Source organism: Ischnura elegans (genome assembly GCF_921293095.1).
Source record: "Ischnura elegans chromosome 13 unlocalized genomic scaffold, ioIscEleg1.1 SUPER_13_unloc_4, whole genome shotgun sequence".
In the NCBI taxonomy this organism is placed as follows: domain Eukaryota; kingdom Metazoa; phylum Arthropoda; class Insecta; order Odonata; family Coenagrionidae; genus Ischnura; species Ischnura elegans.
Window position 1 is genome coordinate 4,648,167 of NW_025791660.1, and position 19,289 is coordinate 4,667,455.

The following is a 19,289-nucleotide window of genomic DNA, read 5'->3' on the forward strand; positions in this document are numbered from 1 at the left end:
TAAGCCTAGGTGAAGAAATGATGAAGGCAATTCAGTGTACAGTGGAACCTCGATGTATCGTTCCCACTGTTGTGCCCTTACTGTAAGTGGCCAATACTCTCATTCTAACCATGTGATGTTAGTGGCGTAGCTCTACCCTCCCTATTTGGACATTAATATTCTAGAGTTTTTCCTGTGAGTCGCAAGATCTCATGAGTATTTTGGCCAGTTGGAGTGGTCTCAATTAAATGAGGACTTTTCATTATCAAACGAGGTTATTATTGTTTGGCCTTTATTGAGTGACGCCCATTATTCTCTTCTAGTTTCATGTGAAAGACGAGAGTGAAGACCCTCTGAGTGAAGGGAACTCTCCTGTTCTCGACACGTCACATGCTGCTGGAATCTCAAGTGATGCCTCCAACCCATTGGCCACTGATGACCTGGTGAGTGTACTTTTGCAAAGTGTAATTTAATTTTTCTACGGCACAATGTCATTCTTTTATGAATCATTAATTTATGCCTCTCAGCAGAAATGTATTGCATGTTGCCTTGCCTGTTCTCTCATGAACAACTACAGAACAGCTTTCATGTTTGAATCATTTTAATTAAATGTAATGAACTGATTTGGTGTATTTTGCCAAACTGGCTGCTCAACTTTGCTCACTGAGCTAGTAGGCTCTCTGTCATCTCGGCACTAAGCAGTCATTTGTTATGTGATCATACAAACACAGTTTCACTTCAGTTTACCATGGAGTGTAAGGGGGGATAGTAGGAATTGAGAGTTAAACTGAGTACTATCGACTTAGGTACAGTGAAACAGATTGACCGTGACATCATGATGTAGCTGCTAGCGAGATTCATCCACATAACTCGAATTCCTTATGGTGATTGATGTTCAGGGGAATCAAATTGTTGCTGATTTGGATTTTATGATGAATGTGAAGAGTAATTCACTGTGGGGACGAGGGACATGTTAGATCTTCTTTATCATTTTTGAATTGAGTGTTGTACATCGGCGATGCAGGTTGATAGCCAAAAGATGTCAATTTTTAGTGATGTTAACACTTTCAATGCTGACCATGTAAAACTCAAAATCATCCCCCTGTGCAGCTATGGTTTTCCCCCTCCTGTCAACTGCACAGCGGGATAGACATGTGATGCAGGTTGCACAAGGTCGGCTTTTTCCCCATGCCATGGTTTCCTTAATTTTTTCCGCACGATGTAGATGGATGTACACCCATGCCTCCTATAGCGCAATTTTGATGCAGTGCAAGTTCGTTCCTTGGGGAAACATCGAAATGCAGTGTAGCCTAATCAAAAAACTTTATCGCTCTCATGACAACACATGAACTTGAGCTCATTACACATAAAAGTGCTATCATTTTACGCATTTTAATGTTATTGCTTGCCTCAAATCTTCTTTGTTTAAATATTAATTGAAATCCATAGCTGTGCAATGGACAAAAGCATTACTTGTCATTGGGTCTAGATTGTCGGCCTACCGAAGTAATTTATCTCCTCGCCTTAACAGAATGACAATAGTTAATTTAGATCATTAATTATGCGTGGAGCTAGTGTAAATGAGTTTTTTTTAAGCAATACGGTATGAGATGTAATTTTTGCCATCATAGAATATCAGGCGATTTACTTCCAGGTAGAGGATCTATGCTAAAGCCTTCGTGGTCATCGGTATTCACGCGGGAGAAATGGAGTAGTGGCCGAGTTGTGTATGAATAGTATCAGCACATAAAGGGTCTTCTTTAGTTTCAAACACATTGGCATCATTCCTTCCCAGCAGTGGTAGGCCCTTTGTGTCACAGGAATACAGTGCAGTAGTAGGTGGTTTTGATAGAGCCATACAGAGGGAAAACCAAGAGAACAATGGCCAAAAATAGGAATGGGTGTAGAAAAATCAATAAGTTATCAAGAAAAACCATTAACCTTGAAGAGGAAATGAAAGAGGTCCGTTGCTTTGAAAATAGAGATCATCAAAGCAATATTGCATGGAAGTTTAAACTCACGGTTATCTCTTTACTGTTGTGCAGCTCTAAATTTTGAAGCAACCATTTATAAATATGTTCCGTACTTAGCATCTGATGCATTGTTTCCTTACCTCTGTATTTGTATTCTCAGCTGTGAGTAGATCATTCTGTTTTGTAGAATGCTCCCTGTGCCTTCACTATTCCAATGTCTATTTCTTTCTTGCTTCATCCATCACTGGTTGCTAGACTTTCTGTGGCTTTTCAATGAACTGGTTACTCTGCTTTGTGTAGCTTAGCATATAAGTCTGTTTGTAAGGTTATGAAACATGAAAATCTCATATTATTGAAGCCATGGTAAGTAGTTGATTCATACTTTAAAGTGGTGACGTTATCATTTGCTTTTTATATTTTATCATGGATATATTCCTTTTCCACCTGAAACAACTTCACACGTTTAAAAGCACTGTCTTATACCTTTTGAGCAAATAAGTTGTAAATGGTTCAGTTATTTCCGGGAAAACTAATTATGTTCTACTTAAATTGTATTGCAAATTTTTATTTTGTTCAAGGATGTAAAAATACCTCAAGAAAACACCGCTTATAAGGAGGGATAGGAATTTTTTGTTGGTTTGAGAGGGAGAAAAGCACTACTTTGAAATTGGAAATTTGGTTCTTTCAAGTAGACATTTTGGTGTTTTCTCAAAAAATTACAAGTTCCAATGTATACTTATATAAGTTTTTATTTCAAACCTAGAGAAGGGTCAGTACCACAGTTTAACCAAATATATCTCGGTTATGAGACACTTCCATTATAGCTGTGTTATGACTGCAGACAATCACCTCAGTGGCGGAACCAGGAAAGTCGATCTAAGTTGAAAAGTAAGCTATAATACGTGTCGGTAGTGAAATGGGGAATGTGACATGTATAAAAATTGCATGCTGTTCAGTGTGGTTAGTAAGCATTAATTGTTTCTAGTATGTAAATTTCAATCTAAATTACTTCTTTTACAAATTCCACTGGATCTAGAACAACATAAGTAACATTGTAGAGTCAAATCAAGCCACCAGGATAACTGAGAGTCAATGCCACTCAACATTTTGCATACTTACACTACATGATCTACTAGAATTTATTTGTTTCAACATTTAAAGTATACTTCAATAAAAAGTTCTAGTTTCTCTTGAGCTAAATAATGACGCCTATCACCCAACACTCTTGTTTATGTAGAAAAGAACCGTTCACAGTCGACATTTACTCAAGAAATCCAAATCGATTTCAACACAGCTTCACTAAATGTTGGAAATGTTAGTGACATCCCTAGAAATACTGCTGTAACATCTACCTTTAGCTTTCCAGTTACAGGATTCGTCACAAAAGATTTCAGTTCTTTGTAGCATCACATTACATCAATATCTTCCAGTTTGGAGCACAAACTTATTCTCTTAATTTTCTGCTCAAGTTCTTCAGTGATAATCATTTGTACTAATTAGCTGGGTCAAATACATTGATATACTTACAAAACTGTGGGGTGGGATCATTAGCTCGTTACTCCAGTAGCTTGGTTACAGCATGGGAAGCTGCACTGGACAGGACTGCACTCATTTTGCCCCTACTGATTCTCCTTCCACAATCCTCTTGCAGTTTAATAACATTGCTCCCATAACTCCCTCATGCAACGAGTTCAAGTGCTTGCTGAATTCCCCTAAGCTGCCCATCTAGAATATTTACAGGGGGCTGTGAGTGTCCTTCCAGAAATGTGATCATTTCAACTATGTGTTTGCCATATACTGTGATAAACATAGCCTGTATTTGGATAGCTTACGAGTCTTCTTCTGAAATACTACTGAGAAAATCAACTCGAGCATTGTCACTTGTTATGTCCTCACTGAACATAAACCCTACAATATCCTTTGCTTGTGTTGCAAGATATGCCACTGATTCATACATGGAGCTCCACCTGGTTAAAAATGGCTGAGGAAATAGTGGCACTTGCTGGTTAGGGGTAGGCTGTATTCAAATATGTTTTCTATAAAGGTGCTTCCTTTTTCGTGTGTTAAGGAATGCCATCTTCACTTTGGATACTGCTCGATGCAAAATATGCAGATGTTTCCTAAGAGTATGCAGTACTAAATTAAGTTTATGGGCACAGCACTGAATTATCAGAACATTTGTCTGACAACAAATCCTCCATTGCATGAAAACATTTTGTCATGTAGCGAGCAGAGTCGGACACTAATGCTGTTACATTATCGAGTGGTATTTCATATTTCTTCAGTGTGTCTAAAATTGCTCTTGAACATGTTTTTGAATTAGCAGTTTCCAAGTACACACATTACCAACTACAATGGCTAATGCACTATCAAGAAGTTCAATAATTTTTTGCAAGATCACGAAAACATTTTCTTCTCTCTTTTCCAATGTTTTATCACAAAAAACTATTACCTACTTGTCCTTCAGTTGAGTCTTCGTGTTGTATTTTAGATCAGGAATATATTTGTCCCTAAGTTGGCAAGTGTAGGTAATTTCTCCAGCACCAGTAGCGAGGTTAAATTATTCACAGCGGTAAATAAAATGTTAGTTTTCCTATGACTATGGAAAAGATTAGAATGCTTTGACTTAACCCATTACCGGCCGAGTAAAGAAATACTTGAAAATATATAATTTTTTCTTATCATTTTACCTAATGACATGCTAAATAAGGTAAATTGAAAATATGGGCCTTCAAAAAAATTTGCTTATGGTAAAAAATGTTGGGTTTTCGCAACGTTGGCCGAATCAGGTACATGTATGCAGTTATGCAACCCGCATTACAATACATTGCCGTCTCACAGGTATGTGCTGTTTTTACTGTCGGATATAATCCAATACCTTTTTATGACACGTGTATGACAAATATCGTCATATTGGATAAATAAAATCGTTAGATATTATGTTTCCAATGAGATGTTATAGTTATTTGGCCTAAATCTACTATAAAATAGACATGCTCTATGGTTTGAAAGAAATAAGTCAAAGCGAAAAAATTTTCTCAGAAGAGCATGTATTTCACATATTTCATTGACTTTAATTTTATCATTGCAGATTGAATCACAACTATTAATGGCTTGTTATGAAATACTCAAGCATTTTGGGTTCAATGGAACATAAAATTTCCTACATTCATACATGGTTTGGCTTTTACACTGTTTCGGCAACTACTGATTTTTTTTAACTCTATGGCCAAATTCCTCCTTTCATGCTTCACGAATCCGCGATGAATTACATGGCCTAACTTTTTCTATGTTTAAGGACGCGAATTGTATAGGGGTACGTCATCTACTGACTGATTCACTTCACTTTTTAGATGCGTCCCTGCTAGATACGATTTGAAGTCTACCAGTGAAATTTATTTCCGTTGCAGAACCTGTACAATCTCATGGCGTTAGTGCAAACGCTGTCCAGTAAATTGATAAGCTAGGACCTTTTTTCCCCTAAATTCTAGTTCGGTAATTTGCATTATCAAGTCGGCCCACACCTCCCATGTATTTGCTATACTCCCCAATAACACGAATAGTGTTTTCTTTTATTCACATAGAATTGCATGTGAAATAGTATTTTCTTTTTTCTGCTGAAACTTTTCCCTGTGCCCAATGGAAGCGAAAAACTTGTATTGCTGTCTACAGGGACAATCTAGATATCATTCCATCCAACAATACTAAGATCTTCGGCTTTATCAAATGCTGTTTTCATGTTCCTCTCGGTTTCACGTCGATGGTTTTATTATATTCTATCAGGCATTCCTACGTTGTATTTTCATTGATGGCTCCAGTGACAAATAATCGTTTTTCTTTCAAAACTATAAATAGTCTTCAAGATGAAATGAAGTTATCGAAAAACATACGATGATTCGAGGGATTAGGGATAACCTTGAGAAATTCCAGAATAACACTTGCTTCCAAGCCTAAATTTCGATGGACGTAATTTTCTATCGCCTGGTTTAACCCTAAAACCGTCTTAATAACATAAGCCCCAAAGTTAAAAGCAAAATCTAAAAGACTTGTTTTAAAAGAACATTTATGCACAGTAGTGACCAAATTAAGGTACCATTTGCTCATTATTTCAAAATTTATGTGCAAATATTCCGAATTGTAATAATTTTTAACTCAAGTACTCAAATTGAGGTCATAATTTACAAATCTGTAATTTTTGTCCAAACAGGAATTGTCTGTAAAGTGTAGATTACTTTTTATTAATCTAAATGTTTTGGTTCAGTCATTTCCGAACCAAATCTACGCCTTATCGTCTTCTTTCACCCAAAATCTTGTTGTGAAATTCGGTGATATCGCTGAATCGTGAAGTAAGGAAGGACTAATTCGGCTTGAATGTACAAAGTTTTGTGTTCCATTGCACCCGAAATGCTTTCATGTAATTCATAAATAGTCATTATTTGTTGTAATTTAATCTTTTGTGATAAAAATGTCAATTAAAAACTGGAAAACACGTTATCTGCAGTAGAAGTATTCACTTTGACTCGTTTCTTTCAAGCCCATCTGGATTTAGGTAAAATAATGCAGCATCTTAATGGAAATATAATATCTAAGAATTTTAAGTATCAAATATGACGATATCAGTCAAATACGATGGCATAAAAAGTCGTAGGATTATATCTGACAGTAAAAACGGCATTATCCTATGAGACGGAAATATGTGGTAATGCGGGTTGCATAGCTTCCTATAGATACCGGATTCCGCCAACGTTGCGAAGACGCAACATTATTTTCCGGATCTGATTTTTGCTTAATGTTGACTCCCTGACGAAATATATGCTTTAATATCTATTAATTGAAATTTCTACGTCCACATGGACGAATAAAAACTCAATAAAGGGAGTAGTTACTCTTAAGAAAAATTATTTATCTTGGTTAACAGGAGACTCGAAAATTGACACATTTTGAGTATTTTTATAAATATCGAAATACTTATTAAATGTCATGATAATCTTACTAAAAATCAGTTTAAACTTATTTTTATCGAAAAAAGCGAATTATACATGGATAAAATTCAATTGAAAATTTTCTTTTGCATATCTCAGTAATGTTGCGTTTTCGCAACGTTGGCCGTAAATGGGTTAATTTACAAAAAGCTGCTGTTCTCGTATAATTGCCCTCAATGAATTCATTCAAAAATAATTAACAGTAGCGGGTGTAACTTTGTGGAAATCCATAATCGCAGGAATAGAAGGATCAAGAATTTTGCTATTTTCACATGGTAATTCTTTGAGACCAACCATGGTTTCATTTCAGCAACCTTGATAATTTTACGCTGCAACAAAACCATGGTCGGTCTCAATAAATAACCATGTGGAAATAGGAAAGTTGTTGATCCTTCTATTCCTGTCATTCAAAAATGACTTCATGTGCTCATTTTCCAATCTGTAGAGAAGAATGTCAGCTTTGAGAAAGTTTCATACTACCCACTTTCCAAAATGATGATCAATTTGGTTTTTCATGGCAGCAGTTGATGCAGATAGAGATTGATGTTTTTAACTTTAAAGAATATCCATACTTACCAAATTTTGCAGCAGTTAGATGCTTCGAAGATTTCCAATGTTTTTCAATCAATTCTTTCCATTCCCAAGCTACCTGACAATTGCAGAATTGGAAAATTACCATACTTTTATCGATACAGTATAATCCATCCTTTTGATACTGAAAAGCCCTGTCCCTTTTGCTTAATTTTTCATTCTGCATTGCAATAACTAGTCAAAATAACTAGAATGTCTGAGACACCAGCAGCAATATTAAACAATTGCCGCTGAAAAATCAGTTATTTGACAGACATAGCTAAAAGGTAGAGATCCAAACACCAGATATTCAGGCATGTGCAGTCCATGGTTGCATTCATCAGGCTAGCGCCGGTCTAGCGGACGGTTCTACTCTGGATTTACCACTGAAATCTGATTTTAATGCTCACGGAGTGACAACAGTTCTAGGGGCATGCTTCAGATTCCTCTACTAATATAATATTCCATTTGTGATGTTGATAAGAAAAAATTGCATACATTGCTCTTCTGTTGTTCAACTCACAGAGCAAATAGATGGTCATTCCCTCAGAGTAAGGATGGGAGATTGCCATATATTGCCTCGTATTGCAGCAAATCGAAAACACGCGATGCCATCCTCCCGGGATTGTATCGTAACATTAGTTATGCTCTTAGGAACTGCACTCGTCCACATACCTAAGGAATACTCGCACTTGTGTTAATTTTAATCGAATTGAAATCATTCTGTGTAATGTAATGCTTTTTCCTGTGTTTGAAATTATAGTTTCATAATTTTCCCCAAAAAAATAAAAATTCGTATTTTGGGACACAATTTGCAACATTTCGTGAGTTCAAAAGTCATATCCCCAGTCACTTTGGGGTATATTGTAACGTCTTACCTCTACCAGGACACTTTGTGTCTAAATCCGCAAAATTCATGATGGCGAAATTTTCCCATCCCTACTTATCAGTTGTCCATGCAGAGTAAATGAACCTTCATATTTTCCCATTGAAGCTACGCAAGCTTTGTTCTATAAGGAGTTTATCTACAGATTTCTCTTTTTTGTTAACTCAGAATGGCCTTCTGTTATATCTTGTCTGAGTAAGTTTAATTTATTAGTCAAAAGGTTTGATGTCTCTAAACTGAATTACAAACCAAAATGTACACTAAATTTATCCTCCATTATTGACCCTAGTTATTTTCCATGAATGTACGTTATTACCTATGAGCTCTGGATTCTCATGCAAAGTTCTTTCGTAAAATAAGTTACTGTTGCGAATAAGATTTTATGTGGAGTTCTGCATCTCCAGAAACGGTAGGCCTGTGGATCATCAGGTGGGTTTTGCATGGATTTTGCGATCAAAATAAGAAGTAATAGTTATATAGTAAAGTGGTATTTTAAAAAAATTATTATAAAGTCCTAACATTAATTACCTTAAGGCAGCTTGCTGGTAGTATGAAGAATATATCCATTTGAAACTAACTTTAATTTTATTCGCGTGATGAATTCTCAAAAGTTTTGTTTTAATATTTCTGTCTATCAATCATTAATGATGATGATTGGGGTTTATGTTGCAGCCCAATACCTTAACTGCTTCCCAAGGCGAAAAGGTGGAAGCTCAGGGCAGGGGAGCCATGGTGGCAGACCTGGACTGGACGCTGGTCGGGGCAAAGGAGGAACCATCTCCTGAGGAGAATGACCATGTATGTATAGAATTATTGCTATTGAATTTGATGAATTGTTATAGGAGATTGTGGGCAGAAATGTTAATCAAGGAAAACGCTAGGACATTTAGATTTTTACACAGCTTTAAAGGTAACCCATTTGATAGAAAGTTGCTAATTACTCGAAGAAGTTTTCTTATCTAAAAAAAAGTGTTTTTTTTTCTTTTCATGTTGTACATTTGTATTGTAGTTTTCTTGCCTTATAAAATCCTGGGACGGATAAACTAAACCTTATTGGCCCTCCAGTGGGGACGTGGGGCTCCTTGGTGGCCCATAGTGTTTCATGTGTTTGCTCTTTTTCACATGATGACATAAATTACCTGTGATTGTCAGAAGCTACCCATTATTTTGGTGTCAAATGCCTCACATAGATGCTTGTTATTAACCTGCACATGGTTGGCATTTAATAGCACACATAGGGAAGTTGGCATGTATTGGCCACGAGCTAAGTGTTTGGCATGTTTATGCTACTTTTATTGGTACCTCAACAAGTGGACTACTTGCTTGCCTTCATTGCAAGGGGGTGAGGTGCAAATGATCTAAAGCTCTAGCTTTACAAGTGACCAAGCTCAACTTTTTTCCCTGTGGTGAGTAACAAAGAGCCGAACTCCTGCAACGCAAGTGTGTGGATTTCCAGTGGTACTGTTTATTGGAAGTATAGTGACCCTTCTTCAAATTCCTTTCATCTTATTTAGGCTGAGGCACAAGTATTTACAGACATTGTAACCTATTTGATTCAAAGTTACTTATAACTGGAACAAGTACATATTCTTATCTGAAAGTAAGTCATATTTTCCTCTTTATTTTGTATTTAATTGTTGTAGTTTCCTTGCCTTATATTTTTTCTATGTTAAATCTTGGTACCGATGAAGCAAATATCAATATGATATTTATTTTACTATAAACTATCCTGTGACCAATAAATCATGCCTCATGAAAATGTTTATTTTACAACATGAAATCCCAGGACTGATAATTCATTGCTCATTTAGAAAATTAGGTCTCACATTTCAATCAAACTCTGTAGTGTTGTAGTTCATTGGGAGCTGTCCACAAATCTCCTCCCATATTAGGTTATATAACCAATGGTTTTAAAAGTGGAATGCAGTTCAACATTTATATACCTAATATAATCCCATAGAAATGGTCTTTCTTCAAGTAGGAGTGGTAGCCCGGTGTTAATGTCCTAGGTTTGATATTTACATGTAGCACTTTTCAAAATTTGTTTCTACTTTTCATTTTACAAATGTCAGCTGTTCATCATTATCTCCATGATTTTCACTGAAAATTTTACGAGGGGTGTTTTTAAAGTAAATACCGTTTTGACATAAAAAACAACAAGTAATATTTTTTTTCAAAATTAATTTATTCACTTGTAAGGCCATACTTTACTCCACATTTCTACATAATTCCCATTATTATTGAGGCATTTATCGTATCTTGGGACCAGCTTTTGTATGCCATCATCAAAGAAGCTTGCCGCCCGACTAGAAAACCACTGCTTTACGGTCGTTTTCACTTCGTCATCATCGGAATGGCACTGTCCTGCCATAAAGGCTGTGTTGCTAGTCGATTTTTTGACCTGCAACGACGCAATAAATGCAGCAGTGTACTGTGCTACTGTACAAAAAATGCAATGCACTGTTCAAAACAAAAGGCGTGGCATACTGAGTACATGTGTCGTTTTGCTCCATGATAATGCCCGTCCTCACAGAGCCAATCAAACTCAAGACCTTATCACTTCTTTTGGCTGGGAACAATTAAACCTCCCTCCATACAGTCCCGTTCTAGTGCCGAGCAAACATTTGTTTATGTACTTGAAGAAACATCTGGCGGATCAGCACCATTGCGATGATGATGAAGTGAAAACGACCGTGAAGCAGTAATTGTCTAATCAGGCGGTAAGCGTGTTTAACAATGGCATGCAAAAGCTGGTCCCAAGATACGATAAATGCCTCAATAGCATTGGGAATTATGTAGAAAAGTAAAGTGTGGCCTTTCAAGTGAATAAATTATTTTTGAAAAAAATTTACTTCTTGTTTTTTTATGTCAAAATGGTAGTTACTTTAAAAACGCCCCTCGTAGTTTTCTATGTGGAAATCTTTTTCTGCAATGCAGTGTCAGATTTTATCCCATTTTTTCATTCAGATGCCTAGTTTCCATTATGTTATTTCAGTTCATTCATTGCCAAAGAAACCTTAATTATTACATGGTATCACATGAACTAAATTGCATCTATTGCAGAGCTATCTAATGAAGATAATATTACAATGCAGGCGGAACATAAATCAAAGACTGTTTACATGTTGAAAAAAATGGAATAATAATTAATTTCCTGAAGTGTTGAAAATATTTTTATTTTGTAAGGAAAAAATTTATGTGGAATTCCAAATTTTGATATAATAAAAAAAGTTTAAATCAATCCTTTCAAAAAAAAGTCCTGAATCTCTTTTCATGCATGATTTATATCTTGATGATTACTTCCAGCCTACTTTAAGTGAGGATGGGGACCCATTTGAGAGTTCAGCTACTGCCCATGAGTCTGCATTTGGTGAGTACTCTTACAGGTTGCAAATAACTCTATACTTGGAGGGATTGATGTTAATGTGGAGGATATACAAGTAAATGCTTTTATTTAGCGAACTTTTACTGTGACTAGAGCAATTATTGAAAATTTGACAGGGTCCCATAAGTCCACAATGGAAGCCATGGATGAGTGCTTTTAAGGGCCTCAATTAGTTGCATACAAGTAAGGCTTAGGTCACTTTCAGATGGCACGGTGCTGTGCTTTAATATAATCTAATGTCCCAACCGATGCCTTCATACCAGTAAAATCATGCGGTGTTCTCCACTGTGCCCATTTCTAACCGGCCAGGCACTGCAGCATCAATAGCGTCAACTGGTCGTGAAACTCAGACCGCTTTCAGATGAGAAAACTCTGGATTTCCTTGTTCCATGCGGAGAATGTAGGAATGTGGAAAGTGCTCTCTTCTGAAATTGGCCTTATTGTGACCAATTCTGAAGGATGAAGAACCTGAATTAGTCATCCATTCATATTTCCTGTTGTCTTTATTTTAAGTGGTAATTGGATAGGGGAGAAGTTTTATATTTACTTACTTTTTTGTAGTCATTTGAATCGTTTTTAATGGTCTTCCGTAACAAAATATTTTTGTTTCACTGAAATTGTTGAGTATGTAATTGACCAATGGCTAAGAATTTTTTCTTTATTTTCTCTATTTGGCATTTATGACAGTTAAAGAGTCATATTAAATGAATAAAAAGAATGCTGCCTTGCTTCAACCAAGCTTGGAGACTAGTTTATTGAATGAAAAAAAATTACTCGTAGTAGCCACACACCTTTTTTCCAGAAATGCCGGTGAAAAGCGGTGCGAATCCTCAAAATTATATACCCAAAAAGCCAGAATGGAGCATTTTGTTTGAGAATTGAGTATGAAAAGTAAATTTCAGGGTTCATTGAAAATGTTAACATGGAACTTGGTCAAATGTGGGCGAAAATTAGCTTTGCTTTTTGACCATTCAGAATGCGTGGGAAAATAAGCGAAAATCTTTTAAATGAGTGCATTCCTATTCACCCTTATGTCCCTGGGATTAGCAATGGTGCTTTGTTAGTTTTTACTGACAATTAAGCCTGAAGCTTCCTTGGAGGATGCACAAAGGTTAAGAAAAGACTTAGCTGTTTCACAAAATAAAATGTATTTGCGACCGGTTTGTATCGAAACCGGTAGTAAATAGATTTTATTTTGTGAAACAGCTAAGTCTTTTCTTAACCTTTGTGCATCATGAAGGAGTTTCACCATGTTACGCCAACCACCATCGCATTTTTCCTTGGAGGAGAAAATATGGTTGACATAATATTTAATTTAGAGGTATGCTCCAGATATGAAATCAGTATGGCGAAGAAACAGCCAAATTCTTGATATCAATCGAATAATTCTACATTCAATCTGTATAATACCCTGAAAGGCGTGTGGTAGGGGGTGTTAGGACTTCCGCTGTTCTTACATAAAAAGGAGATGCTCTATGGGAATTAGGACTAGCGTTTATTAAAATCCTTTACGGCTCGGGGGAAAAATGAATTCTCATGTCTACCCGTTCCGCAAAACAACTCTTTTAATTTATCGCTTCTATCGGACCTGGAAATATAGTGGGGCTCAAGTATTTTGTCCTCCGTGTCGCTTTTAAAGAAATCCATTCTCAACTGTTCAAGAAATTTAAGCCTAGCATGCAGCCTTCGAGTCTCCAGTGGCTCCCAGTCCAATTCACATAACATCTGGGTAATGCTTTCTGTACAAAGGTAGCGGTTTTTGGCGAACCACACAGCCTTACTTAGTATTTTTTTCAGCTCGCTGATTAAGGCCCATATCGTCAGTCGCTCCTTCAGATCTCGTCTTCACTTAGGATTCCTTCGGCGGCCTCCTTCGCGAAGGACGCGATTACGTTCGAGAGACGATCCTCAGTGAAGCTCTTCTTTATCTTCCGACTTAAGCTGGTCTTTTGGATCATTTTCGTCGCTCATGGAATGTCCGGTTCTGAGATCCGTTCATCCAGTCAAACAAAGACAAAGCATAACTCACCTAGCGTCACATGGGTCACAAAATATGCCAAAATGGAGCGAATGGGTAACGCGGAAAGAGTTTTTCTGTTTAATTTGGTAATCAAACATAGGGATATTCAAGAAAATAAGAAAACGGACGCAGTGACAGTTTGCATTGGAATCAAATTAAATTCACCGAAAATTCATAGATAATTCATACTTCAAATATACAACAGACCGAGGCGTGGGAAAAAAGCAACAAGTTTCCTCAGTTAGATGATTAGTAAATATCAACTATAGTCTTTAGTAGTCGAAACGTACACCTAAACAATCCAGCATTAACGTAAGCCAACATGATGATTAAATAATTCCTGGGGTGTAGGTAATATAATGCAAAAAGTTGTTTGCCAACGTGTTGTTTTATTTTAAAGCCATCATTCCCTTTCCGAATAAAATTCCACTGGATTTTGGCAATTCCTCAAGTATTGCCGAGATATGTAATCGTACGCGGAAAAAAGGTTTAGTTAGAACGATCGAATTCTGATGAAATTTATCAAACTTTTCGGTCGTCATATGGCTCATTGAAAAATTTAGTAACAATTACCAAACCAGTTTGATAAATTATATCAAACTGGTTTGGTAATTGATACCGAAATGGGCACAGCAGTTCGATAAAAACTATCAAAATCAAAAGATAATAAAACCGACGTAGCGTGCACAGTGCGCGTGAAAGATTTTCAATCCAGAAAACACTATTCTGATTTAAAATCATAAAATTAATAGTTAAACGTAAGTTTATGCTAAAGAAATACAAAAAAAAGCTAAAGAAAAATTCACCATCAAGTAGAATTGAACGTGGGCCCTCCGCATGGTAGCGACGGGCGCTAACCACTGGGCTAACTCGGTTACAGTGAAGATGTCTCACACAAAGGCAATAATATTTTATTAATGTAAATAATCAACCTTTGCGTTGAAATGTGAATAAGATGTGACTAAACTTTCCCTTTCTAAGCTTAAGAGGAATACTTGATGCACACAATTGCATTACGTAGTTACTCCATATCCATTTCTAGTGCAGATGCGCAAGAAAACTTTATTTGTAGGCTTTTTATATCGATGTAGAGATGATTTTAACGTGCTGGGTGATGGATTGAGTCTAGTATGACTACTTTTATCACATGTCATTCAGCATGATCGCGAATGATTATGCCTCAGGAATACCTCTAATTAAGGTTTTTATGTGTCGAAATACACAAACATCTCCTTACAGCTTTAATATCCATGATAATACGCTGTTCAATCATTGCCTTTGATGCACCGGCTTACGGATAACATTGCAATGTAAAGCAGAAATAAACAGAAAAATGAACGTAAACAAAATTAAAACGTTGTCGCCATCACAAATAATAAAAACAAAATCATTTATACTAACCTATCTTTTATGTAAGGCCCGTTTAAAAATCTTTAAAGTGATGAAATGGTTGTGAAGTGGATGTGAAGGTTGGGTCAGACCAACCTACGCTGGCGAGGAGTCCTTTACCAGCAAAGTGCGCTGAAGAAGACCTTCGGACGTCTCTCGAACTGAAATCTATCCTTTAGGAGCCGAGGAAGATGAAGGATGGCTAAAGAAGCGACTGACGATACGGGCCTCTGTCTTTCTTTGCTGGATCCCATACGCTCGTTGCATTATCGAGGTGCGGTCGGATGAGTGCAAAATAGCACCTATATTTAACTATCTCATCTGAAAATCTTCCCACAATACGCTTGACAAATCCTAATTTCTTCAGGGCTATGCCACAAGTATTTCTTATGTGTGTTCCCCACAATAGGTTCGAGGTTATCGTAACTCCCAGGTAGGGCACTTCGTATGTTGCCACTATGTTAACACCATCCACTGCATGAACAGGGTTATAGTTGTACAAATTCCACAAGAAATTTACCGTCATGCATTTGCTCAGATTAAGTTCGAGTGCCATCTCTTGGCTCCACAAATTAACGTTGTTTCAGTCCAATGATAGAATTTCATAGTCAGAGTGATCACTAATTCCGCGATAGATGACAGGGTCGTCAGCAAATAAACCTATTTTACTGCTAATGCGGGAGCAGAGTTAATCAATGTATATAATGAACAGCAGGGAAGAAAAATCTATTGTTCCCTTAGCCAAAATAATTGCTGAAAGAAGAAGACCTACGTTGGTGCAAAAAAAAGAAATAAGAGGTGAATTTGGAGAGAAATATTCCCTTGCAAAAGCAAAGCAGGGGATTTATCTCTCTTTAGTTCACAGAAGAATTGACGATAATGTCATACTGACCCAAAATAATAAATTAGTCCTTATTCTTTATAAAATGGTTTATGATTATGCCATTGCTGCTGAAAGGGAAAGCCAAAATAAATCTGATACGCTTACTAAAATACTATAAATACTAAAATTGACGTTGATGTAGTGGACGTCCAATTCTGTGCAAAAACTATACTGCAGGACTTAATACAAGATGGCAGCCGTCGGTCATTTTTTTACTAATTATTGAAAATTTCTGCTTCCATTACCCATGGCATTTTAAAGGTTCATTAAATATCTTCTAAAGTTATAAGAAGTGGTTTTCCGCAGAAGAAAGCTTGGGAAATGATTAAACTGCATATACTGAAAAAGAGTGGAAATGCTACTATCTCAGCACAAATAAGAGCTCAGGCTTGCGTGCCATACTTGCTCCGCTCCAAACCATTGCTTATCTCATGACTGTTGGGTATATTTCACTCAAGGGAGTTTCATTTGGCTGTTTATTCATTGCTTTTATCTTTAAATTTTTTATTACCTCTATGAGAACTGATCCAGGAAGAAATTAAAATAATTTTCCTAGATACTCATCTGCAGTACCACAAAATTAATTGTGATTGCCATTGTTAGGAACCTTTTTAATTTAGAAAATATTCACCGATCATTAAATATTCGATTAAAAAGAAACATATTTTTCCCTTTTTAAAGGACCAATTCTGAAAGGGGTCTAATTTTATTCTTTTTCTGCAATTGGAAGTTATATGTGTGATGCGTATGTGTGTGCTTAATTATTTGTATACGTATCATTTTAACCCGTGATTTCGTATTTTTTTCTACTACACCCCTGTTGCCCTCGTCATTTTTATGATATGTTTTCTTTTCCCCTCCATTCATTTACATCGAGTCTCGAAGTTCAAGTCCACTTTGGGCAGCAATTTTACCACCTGTTTGTGCATTTTTCCGTCCATTCAATGGTTTTTATATAGAAGATATTGTAGTATTAAATTTCATGTTTGACTGTGTTAGTTGCTGTTTGAAATTTTCTTCTAGGGGTCCTGGCTGCCGAGCAAACAACATCCACTTCATATCTGCTTGCAGAAGGAAATCTAAGGAATCATTCAATTAATGAATGCATTGGTCCCACTCCTTTGGTGACACAAATTGATTCCGAGGCTGGATCATCCCATGAAGAGATAGAGAAAAATCTGATAGACGAAGACTTGGGAAAATGTGGTGCTTTTGACTCTGATAAGATATCAAGTTGCTCAATTCCTGATGACAGACAATGTAATACCAAAGACATTGAATCACTTAAAAGCAGCAGAGTTGGACCCGCAATGGCTGTTGTTGGGGAGAGAAGTGGTTGTGATGCACCAAATACCTCGCATAACCTTAGGTTTATCAGAATAAGTAGAAATGACAGAAGTGGCTGTGAGACCATCATGGGAGGCAACAACGAGGTACTTAATTGCTTGATCGAAAATCCATGGAGTAGTTACAGTTCAAACGAAGATTCATATAATTGTTTTAACTGCAGAGATATGTTCAACAGCAAGATGGAGCTAATGAAACACATGAAAATTCATTTTGTTGCTCGTAATTTTGATGCTGCAGCAGAATCATCAATCGTAGATGTGTCTCTGGAAGCACTTCCATCAAGCGGACACAGCAGTTCTTGCGAGCCTACCATCTCAAAGGCTTTAAGTGGGCTGGATAGGAAAAGACTAGAGCCTATGCGAAAAGAAAATGTGCTCATCAAGGAAACCAGTGGAGGAAAAGGGGATGAGAAAAACAAGACGATTGACGAGAAGTTTCACAGTAGGAGAGAAATCAACTTCACAGCGTTTATCTTCAGAGTCAACTAGCATTAGAAATGTACGAAATTACGTGGGTCCGAGAAAGGGAGAGAGACCATATTCATGCAGCGAGTGCACTGAGTCCTTCACTCAGAAAAGGGACCTCACCGTACACATACTTACACACGCAGGAGGAAAAACGTATTCTTGTGGCACTTGCAGCAAGTCTTTCACTCATAGAGGTCATTTCAAGAGTCACGTACTGACACACGCAGTAGAAACGCCTTTTATATGTAAGTTGTGCAGCAAGTCCTTCTCTAGGAAAGACAATCTCTACGCTCACGTACGTACTCACACAGGAGAAAGACCTTTTTCATGCTACGTGTGTGAAAAGTCTTTCTCGATTAAGAGCAACTTAGTGAGACATGTACGTATTCACACGGGGGATAAACCCCACTCGTGCAGAATCTGCAAGAAATCTTTCACTCGGAAGAGTAATCTCAAAAGTCACTTGCGAATACACACGGGAGAGAGGTCTTTTTCATGCAATGAGTGTGAAAAGTCCTTCCCGATTAAGAGCGACTTAGTTAGACATATTCGTACGCATACGGGGGATAAACCGTATTATTGTGGCATTTGCCGCAAGTCTTTCACTCATAGAGGTCATCTCGACAGTCACTTGCGAACACATACCGGAGAGAAGCCTTTTATTTGCAACCTGTGCAGTAAGTCCTTCTCTAGGAAAGAAAATCTCTACGCTCACGTACGTACCCACACAGGAGAAAGATCTTTTTCTTGCAACCAGTGTGAAAAGTCTTTCTCGATTAAGAGCAACTTAGTTAGACATGTACGCACGCACACGGGAGAGAAACTGTTTACTTGCAACTAGTGTGAAAAGTCTTTCTTGTCGAAGAGTGACTTAGTTAGACATGTTTATACGCACACCGCAGAGAAACCCCACTCGTGCAGAATCTGCAAGAAATCTTTCACTCGGAAGAGTAATCTCAAAAGTCACACGCGAACACATACGGGAGAGAAGAAGAAGCCCTTTTCATGCAATGAGTGTGAAAAGTCTTTCTCGAGTAATAGCAACTTAGACATATTCGTACGCATTCGGGGGATAAACCGCATTTGCGGATGTAGCATTTGCCGCGAGTGTTTCATTCGGAAGAGTAATCTGGACAAAAATGTTGCTTGCATTCAACAAAACTGAAGACCTCTCCCCATAAGAGTGTCAATTTTCATGAATATTTCTCAATGCAAAGTTACTAAAATTACAAGTGAAAAATGACACACGACCCTTGGGACAGTGTATATTTAAAAGGGTAAATCCTATATGTGTAAAAGGGAAAAACATGGACCCACGGAAAATTAAATCGAACGAATTTCAAGAGATTTGGTTTCAGTTAATCGCAGAGGAGGAGGAAAAAATTAAACTCGCTACTTGGTGACT

The 19,289-nt window shown here is 37.1% G+C and overlaps 1 protein-coding gene across 1 annotated transcript in view; it reads left to right on the forward strand.

The window, feature by feature from the left end:
- LOC124173130 (zinc finger and SCAN domain-containing protein 2-like) overlaps window positions 1-17,960 on the forward strand; it is a 342,671-nt gene extending 324,711 nt beyond the window's left edge. The window contains exon 6 of the mRNA XM_046552638.1: window positions 17,091-17,960. Within this exon, the coding sequence (XP_046408594.1) occupies window positions 17,091-17,905 (815 nt within the window). The 3' untranslated portion in view covers window positions 17,906-17,960. The remainder of the gene's footprint in view (window positions 1-17,090) is intronic.
- The last annotated feature ends 1,329 nt before the right edge of the window (window positions 17,961-19,289 follow it).